Raw genomic sequence first — 25,767 nt, forward strand, 5'->3', positions numbered from 1 at the left:
GCTAACAGGTTCCCAACTTTGAACCGTTGGATACAAATGCAAACTAACCGCCACCGAGTTTCAGAATTCGCTGTAACATGTAAGCAAAAGGCTAATGATGGTGAGGTGAAAGCTGATGGAAGAACTGCTGTTAAGAGAATGCGTGAGCATGATAGTGACACTGAGTCTGAAGTTGATGACGCTGTTGGTAGCAATAATATTTCAACAGCTTTATCAGACATCAGCAGCCTCAGCAGTCAAGGTGGTGCAGCTTCTGTTCCACGGCAGGATTCCTCACAATCTGACACTGTTGAGCTTGATTCAACTGTTTATCTGTCCCTGGACTGGGAGAATGAAGAACCCTATGAGAAAGCTGTAGAGCGGTATTACTTATTTTTTTCTGTGTGTTTTGGCTTCTCTCCTTTATTTCAGGGGTGTGGAAGGAGTGGGAACGGTTCCAGTAATCATTTTTTCCTTTCATCATTTTATTTGTGTTATATGGGTTTTCATTTGGAGCTAAGGAGTAATGAAAGAAACAGAGAGGCTGCTGTTGTGACTTCTGAGGAGAATAAAAAGGGAAAGTTATCCATAAGCCTATAGGGGTTTTTAGTAGTTTCTACTTTGTTAGAAATTGTCTCATGTACAAACTCTCTTTGAGTTTGTTTTAGAGGAGCACAATAAGAGGCCATTCTGAAGCTGTGGTCCTAGCAAAGTGGGTTATTGGGAGGGAAAATATGAAAGGTGTGTTGGGCATACAGCTTTACCTGTGGATGCTATTGAGGCTTGAACTTGCCTCCTGGAGGTTGCAAGCCCAAGACTCACTATAACATCAAAAGTGCCTCTTAGAAAGAAAAGCTCAATCCCTAGTTATTATGGGAATATGTAGAATACCTGCCTATTCCCAGAAGCTTCCCCAACTGTTTGCTTCTTCTCCACTCTTTATTTGCAACACATTTTGCAATTCTCTCAGCTTAATGAACTTTTAATACAGATTGATTGGTGAAGGAAAGCTAATGGATGCTCTTGCACTTTCGGATCGTTTTTTACGTGAAGGGGCCTCAGACCAGTTACTCCAACTACTCATTGAACGTGGAGAAGAAACCCGTTCATCATCTGGACAGACTCAAGATTATGGAGGCCAAAGCATCTGGAGCAATAGTTGGCAGTATTGCCTGCGTTTGAAGAATAAACAATTGGCAGCTAGACTTGCCCTCAAGTATGTGTCATTTTCTACTCTGACTACTATAACAAGTGCTTTCCAGACCATTATTTGTAGTACAGTTTCAACTGCACACTTCACTTTCTTCATGAATCAATTCATTTTTACTGGGCGTGTGCATGTGTGTGTGTCTGCAGTTTCAAAGCTGTTGTCTATTGCAAATCGCTAAATGTATGAGAACAAGGATCTGATATAGGTCTAAATGAGGCAAGAAAATGCTAATATTGAGCTGAATGGCATTGTTGTTTGTTGTTGTAGTCGTTCATTGTTCAGTAAGTAATCTGAGGTTATAGTCTTACCCTCCTACCCATGTTCTCTAAGGAATCTCACTTAGATCAAGGCTGTTAGGAAAAATCTTTCTAGAGCTTCTAAATAATAAAGAGTACATGGGAATTAATATGCTTCTAGGTACTGCCAATTTTAATGTAGTTTGGAAATTAACTGGTGTATGAAAATTAATGTTGCTAACAAGGTAACAAACTATGGAGAACTCACAATTTAGTGACATGCTCAGTTGATTAAAAACATGGATTGTGCCTTTTTCTAAATAATATAGAATCGCTTTTTAATAATATTCAGAAACTTGAGATTAAGAAATAATAGTATACTTACTAGTTATATGGGCTCCTCTGTGACACTTACATGGAAATAGAACAATGTGTTCTGTGAAAATTCTCTACCTGAGTTTGTAGCCCTGCACCTACTATACTTGATCTCAAATGTAGCAAATTTTCGTCCAGGTATATGCATAGGTGGGAACTTGATGCTGCTTTAGATGTACTCACCATGTGCAGCTGCCACCTGCCAGAGAGTGATCCAGATAGGAATAAGGTACTGGTTTTTTATACGTAATTTGTTTCGGTAACCTCTACAGATGCTGGGATTTGTATTTATTCTGATGTAAATGGTGGAACTTCTTTCTTTTCATGACTAGTATTTGGCTTGTGTTTATATTTGTTATGCAATGACAATATTCTTCATGTACTTAGATTGTGCAAATGAGACAAGCTTTGCAGAGGTACAGCCATATATTGAGTGCAGATGATCATTATAGCAGCTGGCAAGAGGTTGTAGCTCTCTTTTCCTTGATGAAACAGAAAATGTTGAAATTATTGAGAAATTTGAGTTGTGATTTCATTTTTCTGAAAATTTTAATCTATGGTTGATTTGAAATGGCAGGTCGAAGTGGAGTGTAATGCAGATCCTGAGGGGTTAGCACTTAGATTAGCTGGAAAAGGAGCTGTTTCTGCTGCTCTCGAAGTGGCCGAGAGTGCAGGATTATCAATAGATTTGCGGAGAGAACTACAGGGCCGACAACTTGTGAAGCTTCTTACTGCAGACCCTCTTAGTGGTGGGGGTCCTGCAGAAGCTTCACGCTTTCTCTCTTCATTACGTGACTCTGATGATGCTTTACCAGTTGCAATGGGTGCAATGCAGCTATTACCAAACCTACGGTCAAAGCAACTTCTTGTAACTAAGTCCTCTCTTTTGAGATATAATCTAATTACTAATACAAACTTCTCAGTGTGTATTTTGGGTAAATAGTATTTTTTTGTTCATTTATGAAGGTTCACTTCTTCTTGAAACGAAGAGACGGGAATCTATCAGATGTTGAGGTTTCCCGGCTTAACTCATGGGCTTTGGGACTTCGTGTTCTTGCTGCCTTGCCGTTGCCCTGGCAGCAAAGATGCTCTTCCCTGCATGAACACCCACATTTGATATTAGAGGTTTTACTGATGAGGAAACAGCTGCAATCAGCTGCTCTGGTATTATAAATTTGTGCTATTGTACCGTCTTTAGTTCAATACATGATTCTTTTGAGTTATTATACAAAAATCTCTGAGCTCATAGCTCCTAAGCTAGCAATAGATAACATCACGGCTTTGGTAGTTCAAGAGTTCTCTGCACCTCCATTTTTCAACATCATAAGTTTTTCTTGGATGATATTTGTGTGCAGATCCTCAAAGAATTTCCATCATTGAGAGAAAACAGTGTCATCATATCATATGCTGCTAAAGCTATTGCAGTCAGTATAAGTTGTCCCTCCCGAGAACCACGGATTTCTGTATCTGGAACAAGACCTAAACCAAAAACGAGAACAGGTGTGCCTGCAAGGTCATCTTTTAGCAGCAGTTTAAGCAACTTGCAGAAAGAGGCTCGCAGAGCTTTTTCTTGGGCCCCACGGAATACTGGAGAGAAGAATGCTACTAAAGATGTACAGCGGAAAAGAAAGAATTCTGGATTGTCGCAATCTGAAAGAGTTGCTTGGGAGGCAATGGCCGGAATTCAAGAGGATCGGGTTTCATCATATTCGGGAGATGGACTAGAACGGCTCCCTTCTGTTTCAATCGCTGAGGAATGGATGCTAACTGGTGACGCTAGTAAGGATCAAGCTGTTCGTGCAGCACACCGATATGAAAGTGCTCCTGATATTATACTTTTCAAGGTATCCTGGTTGATACTGTCAATTTCAGTTCTTAATATTTGGAAATTGAGTGTTGTAATATGCTTAGGTTTCAAGCATATTTATTACTGTAATTTTGGAAGTGATGGCAGGTCATGTCTGCAACGGTTTAATCTGTAGTAACTGTTAAAAGTTTAAACAGAATTACACCAGCATTATGGGGTTAATATACTCGTGCTTGGAGACACTTGATTGCAGAATTATACTGTTGTTCTTTTGGCAATAGCATTTGGAGACGCTTAATTGCAGAATGTACTGTATCTTTTTTTGGCAATAGCCTTTCAAGATGCTTAATCGCAAAATTGTACTCTGTTTTTAATTTTGGCTTGTGTACTTGGAGCTTATACTGGTTGCTGACGCATAGATGTGATTGAACATGTTTCCTATTTGTGAAATAACTAAGAATCTTATAATTAGTTTTACTTGCATGAACTTTCTTTTTCCCTTTAAGTATGCCTTGGTCCACTGAATTTTAATTTTCTATTTTCTAGGCTTTACTTTCACTGTGTTCTGATGAATTGGCATCAGCAAAAAGTGCTTTGGATTTATGCATGAATCAGATGATGAATGTATTGAGCTCCCAACAATTACCCGAGAATGCATCCATGGAAACAATTGGTCGGGCATATCATGCTACTGAGACATTTGTACAGGTGTGTATACCAGCTGAGCTTTTAGTTTGGTTAAGATGGTAACTTATTCTTTTGAAATAGTCACGGTTAAAAGTGACATATTAATTTAGAAAGTTCGTATGCATAAGCACATAATTATTTTGTTGCCTTTAGATCAAGATTTTGTGCCAATGCAGTTGTATTATTGACTTGATTGCACATGCAGGGGCTACTTTACTCTAAATCCTTGCTGAGGAAGCTTGCTGGGGGGAGCGACTTGTCTAGTAACTGCGAAAGAAATAGGGATGCAGATGATGCATCTTCAGATGCTGGTAGCTCTAGTGTGGGTAGCCAATCCATGGATGAGCTATCTGAAATCTTGTTACAGGCTGACATTTGGCTAGGACGTGCTGAGTTGCTTCAAAGCCTCTTGGGATCAGGAATTGCTGCATCTCTTGATGATATTGCTGATAAAGAGTCATCTGCCCGCCTTCGTGACAGGTTGATAGTTGATGAACGGTACAGTATGGCTGTATATACTTGCAAGAAGTGCAAGGTAAATGTTGTTTCCAGGGGGTTCTATGTCGTTGTATTAGTGCTGCTCTATTTTTGTTAAGTTGAATTATGAATCTTGGCCTTCTTTCAGATTGATGTTTTCCCAGTGTGGAATGCATGGGGACATGCATTAATTAAGATGGAGCACTATGCGCAAGCTCGTGTTAAGTTCAAGTATGTTAAATCTATTCGCGCCTCCATTATTATTGCTTTGTTTGTCGGCAAGTATGATGTCTTTTTCTTAATTTTTACAGACAACAGTGTGTTTTCACTCTTTGTTCATTATTTGATTGTTTCAGACAAGCTCTTCAATTGTACAAGGGTGACCCAGCGCCTGTCATTCTAGAGATTATTAATACAATTGAAGGAGGTCCACCAGTGGATGTGTCAGCTGTTCGTTCTATGTAAGAAGAGATGCAACTTTCATTGTCACACAGATAGCATCTTGTGATTTATCTCACTTTCATTTGTGATAAATACATAGGACTTGAAATCATTTAAGTATTCTTTCTCTTGTCAGTAACATAAAACTGCAAATACTGATTACAATGAGTAGTTTCTGTTCCTAACATAACTTCTTCGTAACAATTGAAGAGTTAGGAGCTAGTCAATTTACTATAATATTGATGGTAAAAGATAAAGCCATTCAGAACAATTTCTACTTAATTTCCTTCTACTTTTTTTTCCATAATTGGAATTGCATGTTATAAAGTAATTTATTTTGATTTCTTATGATAGATTAAGAGAAATTCTGATTCCAATAGTACATAATAATGGCATTCTTTATCCTTCGTTTACATATCTAAGGCCTAATTAAGTACTCATTTTTCATATCATTCTGAATTTATTATCCAATTGCCACTTCAAATATATAAGAAAAATATTTTCCAAGGGTGACACTGAGATTGGTTTAGATATTTATGGAGGCTTAAAGAAAATTCATATCCTTTGTGATCTTTACAATTTGGTTTTGGTTAATAATGCTATCGTGAATGTAGCGTCATGGTGTGTGAATGATGTAAGAGTCCTTGTGCTCTATATTAGTTTGCTTATGTTTCTCTCAATCATTTTTTCACACTTCTACCAGCAGAATAATAGGCATCAGTTGCGGTTAGGCCAGTAAAATGTTTTTTATGTATTCCTTTTCAGATTGTGCTCCTGCATAATTAGTTAATGTACAAGCAGTATTACCTTTTCTTAGTAATCAGAAGCTGGGGTCCATATTCTTATTTTTGCAAAACGAGTTCCTTGCGGGTGTAATCATGTATTATGTATCTAACTATGGACTTCTATACTTCAGGTATGAACATTTGGCTAGAAGTGCACCTACGATCTTGGACGACTCTCTTTCTGCTGATTCATATCTTAATGTGTTATACATGCCGTCAACATTTCCACGTTCAGAAAGATCTAGGCGTTCTCAGGAGTCTGCAAACAATAGTTCAGCTTTTAACTCTGACTTTGATGATGGACCTCGTAGCAATCTGGATAGCATTCGTTATGTGGAGTGCGTTAATTACTTACAAGAGGTAAGCTAAATTCTCTCTCCATGCTGACACATATCCTTACTTTCCATATATGTAAGCTTTTAACTAAATCAATGCGCTATGTGCGCGAACATGCTATTGGTATTTTTTGGTTATTCTTTCTAGACCTAATAAATTGTCAGTATTCCAAAATGGGAAACTCAAAACCTCTTATTAGAATATGTTTTTACATTCATGCTCGGAAATATTGCTACAGAGCTGGATTTACTTTTATCATATTTTATCACCGGATAACTACAATTTTTGATCCGTCAATTACCTTCTCTTATTGAACTTTGCAGTATGGTCGTCAGCATTTGCTTGGCTTCATGTTCAGGCATGGTCACTATACTGATGCCTGCTTGCTGTTCTTTCCACCAAATTCTATTCCTTCACCCCCACAACCTTCAGCAATGGGAGTTGCAACTTCATCTTCGTCCCCTCAAAGACCAGATCCTTTAGCAACTGATTATGGGACTTTTGATGATTTGTGCGATTTATGTATTGGTTATGGTGCCATGTCTGTTCTGGAGGAAGTGATCTCGACAAGAATGACATCTGCAAAACAGGAGGATGTGGCAATAAACCAACATACTGCTTCAGCCCTTGCCCGCATTTGCAGCTACTGTGAAACTCATAAGCATTTTAATTATCTATACCAATTTCAGGTACTCAAATACTTCTTTTCATGGTCATTTATTGAAATTTGGTTCTTTGGAACTGAACTGTAAAGTGCAAGGGATATTGGGCAAGAGATGCTCTTCATGTACATAAAAATGTATAAAATGCTTTCATCCGATAGTATAGATGGACTTTTTGGGATGCTAAATGCGTGATTCGTAGTTTTTAATCTGATTCGTTCTGGTGATATATTTTCTCTTCATTTCTGTATGCTAGAAACACACTCCCTCTGGGGCCAACCAAAGTTCTCCCATTCTCGTGGATAAATTATTTAGCTTTATTAGCATAAATGACTAAGCCAAATTACTTGAAGAGGGATATGTAGGATGTCAAAGTTAGGGTTGAAGACATAATGAAAGCAGAAAAAGACATGACAGATTGAAAGGAGGAAAATAGAAGTGCTTCAGAAATGTTTCGGATCATTAAATTAATCAATGTTAATTCAAATTTTTATTTTCATGGAATAGGAAAAATACTTAGATTGAAGTTCTTTTTTGTGATATGGAGGATGAGATGTTGCATGTAATATCCTTTTGTAAGATTGGCATTGTTATTTTTTGATATCATTATTTTTTTTCTCTTTTCCTAAACACATTGCAGAATTTTATAAATTAATACATATTGCTTTTAATACCAGTAAATTATGAAAATTAGAATAAATACAATGAAATGATGGAAACTGTTTTGGAGACAATATGAAGGACATTGTTCAATTTTCAAGAGTAGAAATTCTCCTATTGCTAAATTTTCCACTTCACATTTGCTGATAGATAAAGTTTGAAAGAAACTTGAAGCCATTACAATGCTAAGGTGTTTGAGCACACGAAGATGTTTCAGAATTATAGTTGACCATGTGTAGTTCAATAACCTTTGGTGTATGTACCTGTGGTTTACTTAAATTTGCTTCAATATTCAGGTAATCAAGAAGGACCATGTTGCTGCTGGACTCTGCTGTATTCAACTATTTATGAATTCTTCTTCACAAGAGGAAGCTGTTAAACACTTGGAAAATGCAAAGGTAACTGATTTCTTATTGTTCGTGCTACAATCTTATTGTACTTTTGAATGTATCCTGTTTTTATGCAAAAAAGAAAATGCCGCAAAAGGATAAGATTTGGGGTTTGATTGTTTGATAAAAGAAAGAGAAAAAAAGACATTATTAAAAGAAGATTGAATTGAAAGAGGGAGGAAAGTTTAAAATAGGCTTCCTACAATAAGAATAATAAGAATATAGAAGAAGTAAACATCTTGAAAGGAAAGTTCTAACAATAGTGCAATTTTATATGTGTTTACATGTTTTGTCCATGTTTATAGAAAGAAATGCTTTTGGTTTTTAAAGTGCTGCTGGCATGTGCACCTCTTTTTTAATATGTGAATTTGAGCTGCTTTTTCAATTTTAATAGTTCTTATATTATCTTTCTTTTGGGTGCAGATACATTTTGATGATGGACTATCAGCTCGACATAAAAGTGGAGACTCTACTAAGCTCGTGATAAAGGGTGTCAGAGGGAAAAGTGCCTCTGAGAAGCTCACAGAAGAAGGCCTTGTCAAGTTTTCTGCTAGAGTAGCTATTCAGGTAATGATGTTCTCTGCTGCTGATTTTTGTTGCTAGTTTCAAAGATCCATGGATAAATGAGGTTGCTAAGATGGATGAGCAGGCCTATGTAGATGGATGGTCTCTGTGATGAGTGCATTAGGGAAAAGGTAGGAGTGATACCCATTGAGCAAGCTGAGAAAATGGAGATTGAGATGGGCTGTTCATGTGAGTCGTAGGCCAGCTAATACTTTGGTTAGGAAGGTTCATTATGTACTGGTGGGCGGAGTAAAGGAAGGAGGGATAGACCTAAACTAACATGGAGAAAAATGGCAAGTGGATCTAGTGGCTTTACATCTTTGGAAGGATATAGCCTGAGACCACATAGAATGTAGGATAATGGCCAAACCTGAAGTTGCTAAGACTAAGGTTTGGTTGACTTGAGTTGAGTAAATGAGGTTTGTACCTTTGTTATCACAAGAAAAGGAAGAATATTATATAAGTCAATATACCATTAAATTCGCTTCAATATCCAAGATTCAAATCTACAGTCTAACCCAACCCCAGAATCTTAGAACAAAAGCATCTTCTATACCCTTTCTTCATTACAAATTAAGTGCCCATCCTAACTTTTAGAAGGCTTGTTACCATTTCTTATAATAAATATAGTTCTTGTACGATTCACTTTTCATATTGTTTTGTAAATTATCTTTTTTGTTTTATGATGCTATATTACAATAAAGATTTTGATTAATTATATGCTCATACTGTATCATAACAAAGGTAAGAGTTGAAGTTTTTATGTTTTACCCCATTAGATGTGGCTGTTATGTTAAAGTTCTGTTGTTGAAGATCAGATCTGAAGTACTAAGATAATGGTGGGAAATAAAGAGCAGCCAATTTACATATTTGCTGTCATCATTTTTCCAGATTACATTTACTTTGGTTACTCATGCCTGACTATCTGGCTGATATATAATTGTAACACTGTAGGACTTCTTTTATGATTAGTAGTTTTTGATCATGGACCGACTGACAAGTCAAGATTCATGTGGTTGTTCAGTATTTTCTTTAAATTTACTATCAAAATGAAATTGTAAAATTTCAAGCAATTTAAGCTGCTTTCATTCTCAGTAAACTAATTATATTGGCTTTTGTTGACTATTTCAATGGATTTTGTTTATAGCTGGAGGTTGTGAAATCCTCAAATGATCCTGATGAGCCCCAGTGGAAACATTCACTTTTTGGAAATCCAAATGATCCAGAGACCTTCAGGTCAGTGTGCTGGCTTTAATAGTTAAACTATTGTACAAAGAAACATTTGTGAAGATTCAACTGATCTATTTTGGCTGCGAGTTTTACATGGATTAATGTTGAACTTACACTTTGTTTCTTAATGTTGAACTTACACTTTGTTTCTTCCATTGTGTTAATCAGTGAAAAAGTTGCTTTGGCAAGATGATAGAATGTACTAAGAAGGAAAGAAAAAATAGAAGTAAATTAACTTTGGAACTTAAACACATCTAATCGGTAAAGTGAAGGATAGAGAAAACGGAAAACCTGTGGGATTCATGTTTACGCATCTAATGAATATTTGATTTGATTCTAGAATCCAAATAATGAGAGTTCTTACTGAATGATGGGTATCTTATGAGGCCCCTATCTGTTTAAGGCTTAAAGATCAGAATTTTACTAAATTATTCGTGCTTACTTTTTTCTCTCTTGACCAGAAGTATGGTAATGTTCATAAGAGATTGCTTATCTGCTATACTTTTTGATTCACAGGAGAAGGTGTGAGATTGCAGAGAAGCTTGTAGAGAAGAACTTTGATTTGGCTTTTCAAGTAATTTATGAATTTAATCTTCCAGGTAACAATTTCTCAACAACTTATTGTCATTTAGCAGTTATCACAAACAGTATATTTCAGAGTTGTCTCCCACATTCCAATTCTTCTACTTGCATGTTGCAGCTGTTGATATATATGCTGGTGTTGCTGCATCACTCGCCGAGAGGAAAAAGGGCAGCCAACTAACTGAGTTTTTCAGAAACATAAAGGGAACTATAGATGATGATGATTGGGATCAGGTAATATGATTACATTGCATTCTTTATGGTGTTCAATGGAATAGCAGAAGTGTAGTTTAAATAGCATTTGATAGATGAAAATTGTAGAATTTTTATTCCTAATATTGGAGCATCATCATTCTAATTTAATTCAAGGCACATCGATTGAACTAAATTAAAGTCTAAGCTTGTGTCTGGATACAATCTTTCAAAATTGTACAAGGAATTGGACTTTGTGAAAAGTAGATAAAAAAAGTCAATGACCAAATATTGAAGTGGATATGTGAAATATATCTGTCAGTATCTCAAATTCACCATCAAACAATTCTTCATCCTCATTCTTGAACTGAATCTCCTGAATGTGCCAACTGAGGAAAATCTGTACATTATAAACGCCAAAACTAACATTAAATCCTCCACTTCAATCCTCAGCTATCAGAGTATTTGTTCATCTATATTATTTGATCGGGGTCTGACCAATGGTTTCAATAAAGTAATGGTAAAATATCTATTTGAGTTTTTTTTGGAAGGTCATGCAATAAAGGGTTTGCCTGCTGCACAAAGTGCTTCCCTGCTAATGCAAGGGGGTGGAGGAAAGGTTGGGTGGATATATAAGCAGCTTTCCTCTTGCATTCAGGTCATCAATAGAACATCTTTATTGGTTGTTCCAAGACTCAAACTCATGGAAGGTCATATAATAGATTACTATAATTAGGTTAACTCATCTGTTGTCACTCCCCTATCTTTTGTAACTGAAATATCAGACTGGTACTTATGCCTTAGGTGATCTGGAGCTTAGGTTCCTTTGGCATCTGAAGTAAAACGTTCTTGATTAGAACTAGAAGTATGGTAATGCTAGTAGGCTTCATTGGTGTTTATGTTCTTGCCTATGCATCTCTATATTTGTGTGTGTTACATCTGCCTAGACACCTCATGCAATTATGCGTAGAAGAATACTGTTGCAGCAAAGTGTACTATATGGCATGTACTCACTACTCCCTGTAATGAATTTGAAAGGATGATAAAAAGAACATCACCTTTACTGTCAGCAGGACTAGATAAAGAACAAATAACAGTATGAGCTAATTTACATGATCTATGTTGGTTATAATATTGACTAAGACAAAGTATGGGAGTTTGATTAGGTTACAAAATGATAATTGATAAAGCTGATGACACAATCATGTAATTTAAGTCGTTTCTCTGTTGCAAATACTCAATGCCTGGGAATAGTTCCTGAAACTGGAATTATTTTTATGTATTTACTTTTTTCACCTTGCCATAGTGTGGCTTTTATGATGAAATTTAAATATTTTTGCGTAGGTCTTGGGGGCTGCAATTAATGTATATGCAAATAAACATAAAGAACGCCCTGACCGTCTCATCGACATGTTAACCAGCAGTCACAGGTAATGTTGTGTATATGCTTGTGTTGACTTAAGATCAATAAGGAAAATAAGTTAGTTGATCAGATAAAATGAGCATGAATGGGTAATACAATACTACTCTTGAAGAAGATTATGGAGGACAGATTTACATATGTTCTGACATTTATGTTTTCTGCACAAAAGTGATCACTTTCTAGACTCGGTTTCACATCCTTGCATTTGGCAGCCTGGGTGTGGAATATATCATGTTTACCTACTAGACACTGTTGACATGAATTTTTTACTACACCTCAATGCCAAAAATATCAAACTTTAATCTTTAAAATCTTAAAATTTTGATTGCATTTTAGTTTTTAAAGTATTCTATTATAAAATCCATCCCTCAAAAACTCACTCTTCAACAAATGGTATTTGGCGGGCTAAATTAATTAGTGTTGAAACAGCATGGATAAAAGTGTATTAAGCCAAACCATGGGAATTTTAATTCTACTCTATATCATGTTATAATTTACTTTTTTCTTCATTTTATTCTACTCATTTTCTTGTCTTGTCTCTGCAGGAAGGTATTGGCCTGTGTTGTCTGCGGTCGCCTAAAAAGTGCATTCCAGATTGCTTCTCGAAGTGGAAGTGTGGCTGATGTTCAATATGTAGCTCATCAGGTAATTCTCATAAACGAAGATTTTTCTGCTAAACTTGTGTCACACTGTCACCATAACAAATTGAAGATCTTCAGAAATTTAAAGGAGAAGAGGATTATATCTATGCATGTTCCCCTGATCTGCCTGCTCAGAAAATCTAATTTGGTGCCAAGAATGCTCTGTCTCCTCATTTCTGCTTTCCATGTAAATTTTTTTTTGTTAATTTAATGCTACTATATAAATGTGCTCAGATGCTATACATCACCTGGCTGTTTTACCCATCCAAGTTTAGCACTGACTTGTGCTTTACATGTTTGCTGTGCAACATAGTTCATGCCTCTTTTCTATTTTTTACGAAGTTAATCGCCCATTAGTAACTCATGTTGGTTAGATGCGCACTGGTAACTCATGTTGGTTAAGTCGAGCTTTTACACTGGTGCTTACCTTAATGGCGTCATCCCATGAGGCTCCTCACTTTGAAAGGATCAGGAAAGGCCATGACTTCCATTATACGCAGCCTTCCTTTTGCTTCTTGGCAGAAAGTCTGTTCTTATGGAAAAATTTGTGACAAACCTTACTTTTTCACCAAGGTCCAGTATGTAAAGTGTGAAATGTTTGCCGATGCTGTTCCTGTGCTGCAGTCTTTCTGAGGCCAAACCAATTAGCTTTGGCTCCATCATGCTGAATTATCTTTAAAGCTGTGAGGTTATGAGATCAAATCTCAATCAGAGCCCAACTAAAAGGGACCAAACAAATTCAGCTTCCTTATAAAGTCCACGATCTATGGATTGATTTTCTATAGCCATAGGTTGTGAAATACTGCATTCTAAAGCTGGGTCCTTAGTAGGTAGGCAGCTAGGGGGGAAGGGGGAAGGAGCGGCTGGGAAGGAAAACATAGATGCAGTCAGGTTTTCCTTTTACTTTAGTTTCTCAGAGGGAGCAGTAGGCAGTGTGTAGTTGTGGCATGGTGCCCTAGCTATTGAGAGGATAAGGAATGTAGAGTGCCAGCCATGAGGGCCCTGGCCAATAGAAGTCTGTGATTGGATTCCACTTGAAAGGCAAGCAATGAGCTGCACAAAGGATATTCTTTTAGTTTATAACAAAGTTGGACGGCCTTGCCAACTCAGCGATGTAGGCTGTAATTTTGCTAGAGAGGATGGTGATAAATTCACGCCTACATGTGGTGATGCCTGTAGACTGGATGGCATGCGGGTTAAAGATCCCTTACCATCGCCTCTAGTAGAGACCATCTCTTCATTTTAGTGAACTGAGGCAAGAGTGCACAAGTCATGCCATGATTCAAATGCAACCAAGTACTAAGAGCATTATGGTATACCATCTTCACTGATGCTTTGAATTGGAGTGTCCATTTCTAGCCTTCTAGGAGATGGCACCTTGACTTGCCTGATTCTGTGAGATTAACCAGTGTTGTTGGTCCAATACATGCTTTAAGTTCCCATGGCTTAGAATAAGAAGATACTTTAGTTCAGCCACGATTGTACATCTTGTAAATAAATATCTAGATTCAAGGATCCTATTTGAATACTATTTTGACATAACCAGGTTATTTTATATTATATTTAGAATTAATACATAGAAGTTGATGTGATTTTCACTATGTTAGAAGTTGTATTTATCCCACATTGTTTGGTTACTAGGTTCTTATAGTGTATATAATGGATTAGGCACCCTCTTCCTTTGAGCTAGCTTTTGGAAATGATTTCTACCCAAGTCCATTTATCAATAGTATCAGAGCCTGCCTTTTGTCTGCAATGATGGGTTTAGACCGCCCCGTTTGCATATCACACTAAACGTGAGGGAAGGTGTTAGAAATTGTATTTATTTCACATCGCTTAGTTACTAGGCTGTTATAGTGTATCTAAGTGGATTGGATACTCTTCTTTTTAGCTAGCTTTTGGAAATGAGTTCTACCCAAACCCATTTATCACACTAAAAGTCTGAACTGTTCAAATTTGAAAATATCACAAAAATTTGGGTTCCTTGTATGCCAAACAAGAACATAGAATAAGAGTTGCATTCCAAAGCTGTTCCAAAACTAATGCCTTTTTCTGGTTTTCTAGCGGCTTCTCCGTGCATGATATTTTATTAGTTCTCATATCCCTTGCCTACTTTGTTGCAGGCATTACATGCAAATTCACTGCCAGTGCTTGATATGTGCAAACAGTGGTTGGCACAGTACATGTAATTTGTTGGTCAAGAATTTAAATGTCATTCAAGTTACCCTTTGGCTGATACACTTGATCAATCACAGCATTGCCATTGGACACAATAAGACCATAAACATCTGCAGATGTTCCTGAAAGCATTTGGATTTATTCCAATCATTCTTATTCTCTGTGCTGAGATCTTCCATGTTTGCTCCTGTGGAACTGGTTGAGTTGCATTGCACTGTAATAGTAGCTATATCCAGAGGATGTGCAGAGAAGGCAACATTTCAAGGCCTGCCAATATTTACAATTTGATCTGATCTGGTCAAGATTCCATATAGAAAGCATATATAAGTATGTATTCAATTGGAGACTTCTTTGCTAGTAGAGATCACAGTGCAGTAACAAGTAAAATTGCAGCTACGATCCATGCAGGTTGAAGTTGAAGCTGGTATAGTGGGATTTTTCCGGATGTAAGATAGTAGAGCAAAGGCTTCTCAGTTTGCTCTTGCTTAAATCATTTATGATTTATGATGCCTGAAAGGTGTCAAAGGGAAATGGTGTATATTCTTCTGTGTCAATTGGTGCTCGCTTTTTAATTATTATTTTGTTGCTTCTTCCTTCTGGTTCTTCCCCATCCATCCATCCCCTCTTTAATGCCGCCCCCAAGGTCTCATCCGTTTGTGGACATGTAAGCTATTATTCTTTGATATAATTTTTTTTTCAGTTTTTAAGAAATAAATGGCATTATGTAGTATGGATATGGCAGACTTGGTATTTGCTATACTGCAAAAGTTACAAAATCTGCGTGCAGATTGATGAGGGAACCAGTTGTGGCCCATTGTTATAACGCATATTAACTTGCTCATCCTGTTGAGCAAAGCAATCTTGCTATCTGTTGTGATTGTAATCGAGACATGCTGCTTGGAATGTGTTTATTTATTGGAAAGGCTTGACTAGGAAATATATAATTTATCTTAGTGAACGGTGGACAATCATCAATTCTGTCTCTTTCATGAAACCTCTGACTTTTTAAAAAAAAAAAAAAAATACTATCAATGTAGTGCTTAATTTTTAAAAAAAAAATGGAGAATTGGAATGTGGGCACGTTGATGGACGATAATATGGAAGTGAAAAAGAAAAAAAGACGATGAAAAGCTACTATAGGATGATGCATAGAGATGATGGGATGATCCTATTTAGGAGTTTCCATTATAATTTAGAAAATTTTGTAAGAGGAAATAACTATTGTTATTTAAATTTGGTCTGAGCAATAGAAGTCAACTTTATCAACTTGCCTCCAATATACATTTTCTTATTAAATAATGTGTCACAAATATATTTTATTCCAAAAATGGGAATGAAATCTATTTGAAAATCTCGAGTAATATGATTGTCATTCGGTTATGGTTACGATAGACATACGACGATGCCCACGCTTGGTCCTTCTGAACATCCTATGTCTGTATCCTTCTTGTATTATGGATTTTCGATTTATTTTAGTAGAAGATAAAAAGGAAAATAAAAGGTATATTCAATGATCTTAATTACACTTTCATCGTTCTTATTTTAAAACTCAAGAAATCACCTTTGCTTTCAATAAACTTTAATCTTTTTGTGCAAATAATATAAAATCTAATCTAGTTAAAACAATACCATGAGTTTTGCATAATAATAATCTTTAGTCTCCAATTCTTTATTTCATATAACATATGAGAGATTAAATATAAATTTATCCTAAAAATGGAAAACTAAAATGTAATATGCTTAATAAAGTGTAAATGCTTTTGAAAGATTAAGATAACCTAATTAAAGATTTTAACAGAAAAAGATATCCCAATTAAAAAGGATTATTCGGACCTCACCAAATTTGGAAAATAAAATAAAACAAAATTAAGTTGGTATTTGAAGACTCATTTTAAAAGTGTTTTTTATAATAATGTGGAAAAAACCAAGTACAAAGAAGACATCTAATAAAAAGGTGTCCAAGAAGAAGTATTATTAGTATTCCTTAAATCATCAATATTTTCAAGGGGTGTGTTTATTTAATTACCATAATTGCATAGCCCTTAACAGGCGGCAGAAAATGAGAATCCCCTCAAATAGTTTGCATATGTTTTCTTTCCCTAAAAAAAAATTGTCAATACTTAGCAAGCAAGAAGAGCATGATTGGAAGGATTTCAAGTAGTGATCTGACACCTTTCTATACTTTCACAGATCTAAGATTTCGAGTGCTGCATGTCAACTCTTCACAGATTTTTCTATTCACTTTTTTATATTTTCTGTCAATTATAACCAATATACTAAAACACCAATTAGTCTAAGTTATCATCTCCAAGATAGAAGTCTCATAACAAAAAAAATATATATTATTTTCCCCATTACCACCTTCCTCTCCAAAATTCTATGCTTAGTATCAAAAAACTTTAGAAATATAAACAACAATAACATTTCCATCTCTCTCTCTCTCTCTCTCTCTCTCTCTCTCTCTCAAGAATGGCAGACAGAAGGACACCGCTGCCATTGCTGTTTCGAAGGAGATCAAGTACTGACATGATAAAGAATTTGGCAACAGTCTCAAGCAGTCTTCTGCCTGCTTTTGGAACTGTTGTTGATGAATCAAACTTAGAACTCAAGAAATTTGTCATAGCTCCCTACGACCGCAGATACAGGTAGTGAATTTTCAGTTCATGTTTTTTTTTTTTTCTTCTTCTTTTGTGTGTGATCTTTAACTAATGATATCGTGGTGGTGAAGGTTGTGGCAAACATTCCTTGTGGTATTGGTGGTTTACTCAGCATGGGTATCTCCATTTGAGCTAGCTTTCAAGAAAGCAGCTACAGGTTTCATGCCTGCCGATTTGGTGGTTGATGCTTTCTTTGCTATTGACATTATCTTAACTTTCTTTGTGGCTTACTTGGACAAATCTACCTATCTTCTGGTTGATGATCACAAGAAAATTGCTTCAAGGTAATTACTTCTTAATCTTACATAATATTTTATTTTTACATTCCATTCTTTATTATAAGTTAAAAGTTACAGAATTTTCCTTTTTCCTTTTTTACATCTCGTCTTTTTCTTAAAATACTTTACATCAAGTGAAAAGAAACATAGTTGTTCTGGGAACAAGGCAGTTGTCGTTATGCAGGCATAGGCTACAAATAATAGTAATTAAGGTTTTTGTCATCAAGCATGATAATCAAAGTGAATATCATCACGTGAAGGTGGAATCCTAATCTAAATAAAGTCATGCTACCGCACTATATTATTCAGTTAATTGAATCCATGACCATATTTAGTATGTTGGAGTCTGTATTTTCTTCATGTATGAGTAAGGCTACCTCTCTCTGACTTCGTGACAATATGTTATACATACTTTAGAGACTGGTGACTCTATACAACTAGGTAGAAAATTTTTACACAAAGGAGCAAGCAGCTACGCAACAAGTCTTACCGCCAACATGGACAAAATAGGTATCTTAGGGCCAGGCGTACATCAATCTATTCAGAATCTATCCAGGGTTAACTGAATTCAGGCGTGTAAAATTTTTGAATTTCTGACTCAGAATATTTTAAGTATTTGATTCTAAGTAAGTTCGATTAAATTGATAACTCCTCCAGCAATAATTACTTCACTGCCTCCGTATCTTCATGTCTACTTAAAGTATATTCTACGAGGCTTTTAATATTAATGCCATATTTCTACTACAGTGAACCATTTCTGAATCTTTTTTTCCCAGGTATCTCACAAGCTTATGGTTCTTTATGGACGTAGCCTCAACTCTACCATTTCAAGTCATATACAGAATTTTCACTGGCAATATGCACCAAGGACAGGTCTTTAGCTGCCTCAACCTGCTACGGCTCTGGCGACTCAGGCGTGTTAGTGAACTCTTTGGAAGGTATAGTCCGCTATTATTCACCGAACCTCAAAATGGACAGTACATTCCAACTGACGTCACTTGTGTCTTTCTTTTTAATTTCCAGGCTAGAGAAAGACACACGCTTCAGCTACTTTTATACAAGACTCTTTAAACTTGTTAGTGTAAGAATCTTAAATGTCCTTCACTTACCTCTCCATATGCCCACTTATTTCCCATACTTAACTGAATCGTCCCTTAATGTTCTAAAACGATCAGAACACACGTGCACTTGATGCTAATGAGATCTCATTATTCACCTAAATTTATCAATAAAAGATTCAATACGCTTTTGGGTAAAAAAAGTACGAGTTCTGCTAATCTGTGTCCTAACTGAACTCGCTTAATAGTTGGTATCATAACATTTTCTGCAATCAAGGCTTCTCTCCAATCCTAGGCAGGTTACGCTATTTGCAGTCCACTCAGCAGGATGCTTCTACTACTGGATGGCTGCGCATCATAATCCACCAGATAATACATGGATTGGTATTCAGGTCCATGATTTCAAACACAGGAGCATCTGGCTAGGCTACACCTATTCTATTTATTGGTCAATTGTTACCCTCACTACAGTTGGCTATGGAGACTTGCATGCAATAAATACAGGGGAAAAGGTTTTCAATATGTTCTACATGCTATTCAACATTGGCCTCACCGCTTATATAATCGGAAACATGACAAATCTCGTTGTCCACGGCGCAGTTCGAACTTTTGCCATGGTACATTCTCTTCTACTCTGTCTAGACATGTAATTTTTCTTTTATAGCAAATGGTGCGTTATTTAGTTTCACTAAAATGCTGTGCTTTAAAGACCCGTCAATACTAACCAATATCCAAGGGACACTTAGCAGATCAAAAAGTAGAAAGTGCTGCTAGTAAATATTGATGTGTGTGGATCATATGGTTTGACAGAGGGATGCCATAAATGAGATATTAAGATATGCAAGCAAGAATAGGCTTCCAGAAGGGTTGAAGGAGCAAATGCTAGCACACATGCAACTCAAGTTTAAGACAGCAGAGTTACAGCAAGAAGAAGTGTTAGAGGACCTACCTAAGGCAATAAGATCTAGCATTTCTCAGCATCTTTTCCGCAACACTGTTGAAAACGCCTATCTGGTCAAAGGAGTCTCCGAAGATCTCATAACCCAGATGGTAAATATATCCTCTGCACTCCAATAATATCATATAAACAGCGCTGCCACTGTAACTACAAAAGAAATTGCACAATAAATAAATAAAATGAGAATTATGATCAGAACGATAGTCATAATCAACGAACGCAAACAAAGTTATTGGCTTATTGCAACTTTACGAACATCATACTGTATTCCTTGTTCAGGTGTCAGAGATGAAAGCAGAATACTATCCGCCCAAGGTGGAAATTATTTTACAAAATGAATTTCCAACAGATTTCTATATTTTAGTATCTGGAGAAGTGGTAAGGCACCTCCCTTTTTCTCGCAGATATGTCCTGTGTAATCCTGGATGTGAAATCTAAGCTGCCATTCTGCATTTCAAATTGCAGGAGGTGCTGACGCACAAGAATGGAACAGAGCAGGTAATTTTAAATATATGTATCAAACATATTTTTCCGTCAAAGAAAAATAATATTTTCTTATAAACGAGTTCTCAGGGAACAATTTAAGAAACAACTGTTTAACTTTCCCCAGCATACAGCTACCAGCATAGTACAGGCCTGACATCATAAACGTTGTTATCATATGCAGTAATTAAAACCTGGTACGAGTATAACTCCAATTTACATATAGTGACTGCTATGGAAGCAAACCCATAAAACAGTGTCTTACAAATGCTGGCAGCTTTAAGTCAAAAGGCAAAATTTTCCCCAATTGTAATATATTTTTCTGTGCAAAAGTGTATTTAAAGCAATAACATGTAAGAGGCAGCAAAGAAAAAGCATAAAACATGTTTCTCTCTCTTCATGTTATCATTTCCAGTATTACAAATTCCTGAAGTTCTAATGAAATACAAGCATAGGCGAGTTAATACATGGATGAAAAGATGAAACTGAACCCAAAATCCACCCGAATACAATTAGCAAAGTTTCTTGTGTTATTAAAGCCATTTTCATAAATGTCCTCCAGGTTTTGTTAAAACTAGGAGCTGGAGAGATGGCAGGAGAAATAGGAGTTATTTTTAATATCCCGCAGCCTTATACAGTGAGCACCAGGAGGCTTTCCCAAGTCATCAGGATGAGCCATCAGCATTTCAAGCAAATAGTGCAGCCACAAAGTGAAGACGGGAAAATAATTATCTCCAATTTTTATCAGGTTTATTACATCATACAGAGCATATTAATTTAACTCTAAAGCTGATGTAATTGTTCATGTTAACTTCTTTCTTTTCAGTACTTGAAGGGATTAAAACCAGAGATGCTAGAAGAAATTCCCTTTCTGACGGAATTGCTGGGTGACATGAATATAGAGGTAAATCTTCATCTTTGACCATCTTAACTAGTATCGGGCATAAATTATTAAAGAAATGATCTTAGTATATCTATCTCGCTGCAAAAAGAGGAATTTTTGTTATAATATTTTGCAGAAGACCTTTTGGCCTTAAAATTTTGAAATATGTTTTCAAAGATATACTTGACTTCTCATTTTGGATTATTTAACAAAAGAATATGAATATATTAAAGTCGAGGTATACAAGAAGAGGGAGAAAGATAGAGAAAATAAAGGTTGAAAAGAGGAAAACTGCTGATGATAAAGCATTCTGGAAAAGGGAAAAAGAAGAAGGGCAAGGAACAAACTACCTTCATACTTGTATTCCTTTTAAAAGTTTGGACCTAACTTTCTAAACTGAACAGATCGGTTCTAAAACCAGGCTATTGATTTGGCAAATGATTTTGTTTGCGTTCAAATAATTCTTTTAACTAATAAAAATTTTCTTGGACATCTAAAAGACTTATGCCCATATAAATGTTATATTTTGCACCAGAAGGTACATGAAAGCCCATTTCAGCTGGTCTGGACCATCACTTAAGAGCAGTATGGTAGTTCAAGAAATATACATTACCCACTTGCTTCAGAGAAAGGAAAATTATTGGTATAATGAGTCATCGTATAAGTAGTATTGTAATAACTAATTAGAAATATTCATAAAATATAGCGAGAAGTGATAGCGAGAAATTGTAATACTATTCGTGTAGTGAACCATTGTAATACTATGTAGTGAATCATTATATGTATCATTTCCCAGAAAAATGCTATGTACAGCTAATAATGGCCATCGGGAACTGATATTTTAGTTCCATTAATGATATTTGACATCAATATTCTGCCCGATTAGCATATTATTAATGTGAGTCTCATTGCCTGCTCCTTTCAGGGCACAGCAACCGATGAGCAGCAAACAAATTCTGCAGCACTAAATCCTCCCAGAGAAGCAAGTATAGAAGGTAAAAACATGATAAATAAGGACCTTGAACCTTTTGCACTTATACTAACCAAGGTGCTAAAATAAAGAAACTGAAACAGAAGTCTGAAATGTGTGTATGCGCCTCCGCTATCACGCAAACTAATGCAATTACTAATTTCGACCTATTGGACTTATAATTGCAATAAATATTTATTGCTCTTGTATTGAAGAGCTAGTGCTCTGCTCTGTCCAACTAAGATCGCTAATGTCCTTGGGTAATTTCAAGCGGAAGGAAGGTTTTCCGCTCTAGATTAATGATATTTAATCAAACATCAAAACATGTCTCTGCAATTGGTTAGAGAAAGTGAAGTAGAACTACGGCTTCCTCTTACAGTATTGGAAACATGCTTGTTTTCCTAAGACTGAAATCTGTAACTTTTTTGCTAAGAATGAATTAGTTAATTTCTCCAATTTTTTAAAACATAGATTTTCGCTAAAATTAACAGAAGATATAGAAAACCTGTTGGGTCTTAGTATAAGCACTGATCTAAGAATTTTGCAGGAAAAGCAGAAACTGCTAATCCAATATCAAGCAAAAAACCCATAAGGGTGGTAATCCACGGGCATCATCCTGAAGAATGTTCAGAAGAAGGTGACACATCGGGAAAGCTCATTCATTTGCCTGATTCAATTGAGGATCTTCTCAAATTAGCAGGTATTGTCGCACTGCAGTTTCTTATTTTACTTTTAACCAACTATACTGATACACCAAGAGATGTTCTTACTTACTCCTTAGCATATAAAGAACCTTGTGTATTTAGGGTCATAATATTCTCTTGAAACAGTCACTACGAGGTATCTAAGCAGTTTGCCATGAAGATCATTTATGTTTGGCTATCACAATCTCAATCATGTTTATTCACTGATCAGGCTTGGCAAATAAGAATATTATGTAGATAAAATTCATGTTCTCTTAAAACAGTCTCTAGGAGGCATATATGCAGTTTGCTATGAAGGTTAAATTATGCTTCAATCATGTTTATTCACTGATCATTCTCAGCCGATTGAAGTACTTAACCCTCATTTCGTGAGATAGTTGAATGTATGTATGACCTTATCTTTTAGTGCAATGCGATTTCATTTGTCTGTCTAGAGAGAGACTGAAAGAGAGGCCAGTATAATATATTTGAACTTGGTTAAATTTGATGGATGCAGAGACGAAGTTTGGCAAAGAAGGAAACATGATTCTCATGGAAGATGGGTCAGAAGTGGAAGATTTGGCTGCTTTAAGAGAAAATGATCACTTGTTTATTTTCTGAAAGTTAAGACTAGTTTTGTTAATGTTCAGCTATATTTTTGTCTTCGCAAGTGACCCTTCCAAGGACGAAACTCTGTTTCCTCATAAATGCATTTGTTCGCGTCAGTGAGTATATAAGTGTCTACACATACAATATGGTTGATAATAGCACGGCCAGTTGGTCAAGTAAACATTTTGCATGTGTTTTACAAACTCAAATTGCACTTGAACTTACAATTCGGTTTAGCATGTGTTGTTAAGCATATCCAATACAGCATAAGCAGATTTCTGAAACTTCTCCTTCTCTTCCTCCAATGCTTTCTTCTTCTCCACCGCAGAATCTTTACATTTTGCAATCTCCTCCATTATTCCAGCGGAATTTTGATCAATTTCACTGCAGATTACTCATATATGATTTGAAAAAGTAAAAATAGAAAACCTAATTTGATGTCTCAAAAGTGTTATTGTGGATGGCATTTTCAAATTAAAGTAAGACTGATTATCAGCTTACGCTATCATCTTAAGCATGTTTCCCATTGACATCTGGACTTGCTGTGACAAATCTGCAACAAAACGCATAAAAAAGGGAAAATAAGAAACAGAAGCAAGATCATGTTTGATTCTATTTTAATTCTAACAGAAGAGAATACAATAAAATACTTAAGACAGACTCAATTATGTTAAAATAATTGCTTCTAATCCAGAGATCCTTCACGTTTAAGAAACTGTTTCGTGTTAGAAGATTTTCTTTATGTTCTTTTTTACTCTTCTTTTCATTGTATTTTTGCGATGATTATATTGTTGAGTTGTGAGATGCGATTTCTCGTTGTTGTAAGAAACTGAAAAACTCTCAAAACAATATCGTCCCAAAATCAATTCATAAACGCAAGATTAGTACAGAAATTGAACATATTATAATGATCTGACTAGATAAAGCAAAAAAGATATGCATATCTACAAGATGCAAATGTTTATAAAGTCGGTTTTATGAATAATACTGAATCTTAAAAAAAAAAAAAAGTTGAACGGACAAAAGATAATACAGAGTGGAACATGAAAGCGCCAAAAACGAACCGTAGAGGAGAGAAGAGAGCTGAGACTCGGTTTCTGCAGGAGAGCCATGGGGCTGAGGACCGGAATCGCCTTGTGGAGTAGCCATTGCTGCAGATTCTTTTGAAGTTTTCTGCACAGAGAGACAAAAGATAGAGAAGTTGGCGCGAATTTTATTTCAACGAAAAGTTTTTAAAAGTTTTAGTGAGACGAAAACGCCCTTCCGTACCGAAAGTGTAGTACATTGGGCTGGATTTAGGCATGTAATGGGCTTAGTTGAATTGAGCCCTTTCTTTTTTGGTTTACGATCTTATTGTTATTTAGGCTTCGTTTGTTTCACCAAGAAATATTTTTTGGAACCCACCTAAAAGTATCTGTCAATAATATTTTTTATATTTTTGATGTTTAAGAAAATAAATTAAAGAAAAATATGTTTCTAGTCAACATGAGAATCTTATATTTTCGGAGGAAAATAAATTTCCATTTTAAAAATATTAAATAATTATTAAACATAAAAAATAAATTATTTAAAAAAAAATATTTTTCTTATAAAATATTTTTCATAAACAAATTATTTTTCATGAGACAAACAGAGCTTTAGTTAAATAATAGGTAATCACACTGAAATTATAGAACCACAGTAAATAATGGATCTTTTTAACTTAAAATAATGCATTTACCCAGACCCAAAAATCGAACTTCAATTAATAAGGTTTTAGGATGTGTTAGTTTAAATGAGCACCAATCATCATTCCTTGTGTCTATAATTACGGCAATTATGAAGAAAAAAATAATAATAATCGACAAAATGAGTTGTAATAATGGTCCACTCGATGAAAGTCCACCGCGTTAATTATATATAAAGTATAAATCTGTGACTGTGTATGTCAACCCATGGATCCATTTTTGAGTAAGAAATAGAGATAGCATTTCAGAAAAGATAAATCCGTGAGCAGCCCCTGATATATTACCATTAACTGATAGATACATTATTATTAACTAATAAAATTCACTTGCTCTGAACCAATGGTTATAATTAACGCCCACTTACCCATGTAAAATAAACTGTCACATTCAACTAAGTATCTATATTAACCGATCAAAAGAAATCCTTTTTTCTATTATCCTATTAAGGAGATTAAACGACACCAGTTGAGTGAATTGTCAAACATCACAGTAGTCCACTTTTAATACTATTTTAATTTCATCGTTATCATTCAGAATTTAACTTCAACACCTTTGTCGTACTAAGAGACTCGCTTAATTAGTTGAATCGCACTGCTGAACGTATCTT

General features: G+C 35.6%; 3 protein-coding genes across 4 annotated transcripts in view; 2 read left to right on the plus strand and 1 right to left on the minus strand.

Annotated features, from left to right (window-relative positions):
* Positions 1–15,812, plus strand: part of LOC8271234 — a 30,382-nt gene extending 14,570 nt beyond the window's left edge. Inside the window, exons 16-36 of the mRNA XM_015717631.3 lie at positions 9–362; positions 971–1,195; positions 1,939–2,029; positions 2,188–2,265; positions 2,378–2,668; positions 2,767–2,964; positions 3,156–3,644; positions 4,154–4,315; positions 4,500–4,829; positions 4,920–5,002; positions 5,128–5,232; positions 6,129–6,357; positions 6,657–7,022; positions 7,952–8,053; positions 8,468–8,611; positions 9,756–9,844; positions 10,355–10,437; positions 10,539–10,654; positions 11,957–12,042; positions 12,581–12,680; positions 14,800–15,812. Coding sequence (XP_015573117.2) covers positions 9–362; positions 971–1,195; positions 1,939–2,029; positions 2,188–2,265; positions 2,378–2,668; positions 2,767–2,964; positions 3,156–3,644; positions 4,154–4,315; positions 4,500–4,829; positions 4,920–5,002; positions 5,128–5,232; positions 6,129–6,357; positions 6,657–7,022; positions 7,952–8,053; positions 8,468–8,611; positions 9,756–9,844; positions 10,355–10,437; positions 10,539–10,654; positions 11,957–12,042; positions 12,581–12,680; positions 14,800–14,865 — 3,787 coding nt within the window. The 3' untranslated portion in view covers positions 14,866–15,812. The remainder of the gene's footprint in view (positions 1–8; positions 363–970; positions 1,196–1,938; positions 2,030–2,187; positions 2,266–2,377; positions 2,669–2,766; positions 2,965–3,155; positions 3,645–4,153; positions 4,316–4,499; positions 4,830–4,919; positions 5,003–5,127; positions 5,233–6,128; positions 6,358–6,656; positions 7,023–7,951; positions 8,054–8,467; positions 8,612–9,755; positions 9,845–10,354; positions 10,438–10,538; positions 10,655–11,956; positions 12,043–12,580; positions 12,681–14,799) is intronic.
* Positions 15,813–16,946: 1,134 nt separating this feature from the next.
* LOC8271236 (potassium channel KAT3) lies at positions 16,947–23,642 on the plus strand. The gene is made up of 13 exons (XM_002516550.4): positions 16,947–17,499; positions 17,583–17,795; positions 18,566–18,727; positions 18,813–18,870; positions 19,147–19,464; positions 19,658–19,897; positions 20,085–20,183; positions 20,271–20,303; positions 20,851–21,036; positions 21,115–21,192; positions 22,097–22,166; positions 22,689–22,841; positions 23,342–23,642. Exons 1-13 carry the CDS (start codon positions 17,324–17,326, stop codon positions 23,443–23,445), a joined length of 1,890 nt encoding a protein of 629 aa, XP_002516596.1. The 5' UTR covers positions 16,947–17,323; the 3' UTR covers positions 23,446–23,642.
* Positions 19,595–24,711, minus strand: LOC8271237. 2 transcript variants are annotated; one of them, XM_048372267.1, is made up of 4 exons: positions 24,498–24,711; positions 23,935–23,986; positions 23,659–23,817; positions 19,595–19,946 (listed from the first exon to the last, which is right to left on the minus strand). In XM_048372267.1, exons 1-3 carry the CDS (start codon positions 24,580–24,582, stop codon positions 23,667–23,669), a joined length of 288 nt encoding a protein of 95 aa, XP_048228224.1. In that variant the 5' UTR covers positions 24,583–24,711; the 3' UTR covers positions 19,595–19,946; positions 23,659–23,666. The 2 variants fall into 2 exon arrangements, with proteins under 2 accessions (XP_048228224.1, XP_025012672.1); XM_025156904.2 differs by having other exon boundaries at positions 19,595–19,952; positions 24,498–24,710.
* Between the last annotated feature and the right edge of the window lie 1,056 nt (positions 24,712–25,767).

Source organism: Ricinus communis, chromosome 3 (assembly GCF_019578655.1).
Source record: "Ricinus communis isolate WT05 ecotype wild-type chromosome 3, ASM1957865v1, whole genome shotgun sequence".
NCBI lineage: Eukaryota > Viridiplantae > Streptophyta > Magnoliopsida > Malpighiales > Euphorbiaceae > Ricinus > Ricinus communis.